Source organism: Entamoeba histolytica, genomic scaffold, assembly GCF_000208925.1.
Source record: "Entamoeba histolytica HM-1:IMSS scf_1104750519171 genomic scaffold, whole genome shotgun sequence".
Taxonomy (NCBI): Eukaryota; Evosea; order Mastigamoebida; family Endamoebidae; genus Entamoeba; species Entamoeba histolytica.
The window spans coordinates 1-1345 of record NW_001916031.1 but is presented as its reverse complement, the minus strand read 5'-3'; the positions used below and the strand labels follow the sequence as shown (position 1 = coordinate 1345).

Sequence of the window (1345 nt, the reverse complement as noted above, 5' to 3'; positions counted from 1 at the left end):
CATGTTTAATATTTGGTCCACTTCTTCTAATTTAACTGGAAGCTCCATTTTTGATTGGAACGAATTTAATTTAAGGGTGATGTTACTTACTCCATTTAATGCATGGACAAACATCTCTGCACTTCCTAAATTATCTGTTCCTTTTTCTTTAATATGTTCTTCAACTTGTCCAATTTCTTCTTTAGCATCTTCAAGAGCTTTTAACATAGTTTTTATTGTTGAAGTTTCTTCAAACACTGTTTGATCTACACTATTAATGGCTGCACAAACCTCTTCTGGTGTTTTATTCTTAAACCCTTTAAGCAAAATTGTAAAGGTTTGATTATTCTTGGCATCAAGAATACAAATAGGTCCTTGTTTTTTAGTTTCTTTTGGGGCTGCATCTGCTACTGGTTTAACTTTTTCAGGAACTTTGAATGCCGCTTCAATTAATGATAGGTCTAATTTTTGCTTTGTTTTATCTAATGTGTCTAACTTAGTAAATAATGTTCCACTTAAGTTCTTATCATTCATCTTTTGCCACATGAAATTCTTTACTTTGGATTTTGGTTTTGGGAGAGTATCAACTAATCCGTTGATAACTGGTGCAGCTGGTCTAAATCCAAACCCACCAGGAGGTGGAGGAGGCATACCGGGCATTCCAGGAGGAGGTGGAGGCATTCCTGGCATTCCAGGAGGAGGTGGAGGCATTCCTGGCATTCCTGGCATTCCAGGAGGAGGTGGAGGCATTCCTGGCATTCCAGGAGGAGGTGGAGGCATTCCTGGCATTCCAGGAGGAGGTGGAGGCATTCCTGGCATTCCAGGAGGAGGTGGAGGCATTCCTGGCATTCCAGGAGGAGGTGGAGGCATTCCTGGCATTCCAGGAGGAGGTGGTGGAGGAGGCATACCGGGCATTCCAGGGGGTGGTGGTGGTGGTGGCATTCCTGGCATTCCTGGCATTCCAGGAGGAGGAGGTGGTGGAGGAACTGAACTTGCTCCAGGAGGAGGAGGTGGTGGAGGAATTGAACTTGCTCCAGGAGGAGGAGGTGGTGGAGGAACTGAAGTAGCTCCAGGAGGAGGAGGTGGTGGAGCTAAGGAAGAAGTGCCAGAGACAGAAACACCCTTAGGTTTAGAGGCTAACTCTTTTTTTGTTTGTTCTATTTTCTTTTTAACCTCTTCTATTTCGTCATTGATCTTTTTACTTTCTGTATCAATTTGTTGAATCTTTTCTTTCTTGTCATTTAACTCTTTGTTAACCTCAGAGTTTTCTTGGTCTATTGACGATACTTCTTTTTCGATAGTTTTGATTTTTTCTAAAGTAATTTGTAACTGTTCCTTAGAATTTTTTAAGTCTTGTTTCTTCTTG

At 41.6% G+C, this 1345-nt stretch overlaps 1 protein-coding gene across 1 annotated transcript; it reads right to left on the bottom strand.

Annotated features, from left to right (window-relative positions):
- On the bottom strand, positions 1-1345 carry EHI_190990 (diaphanous protein, putative; the record flags this gene model as incomplete). The annotated part of the gene is made up of 1 exon (XM_001914546.1): positions 1-1345. A coding segment is annotated over one exon (1345 nt), but the record flags the coding sequence as incomplete, so codon positions are not given.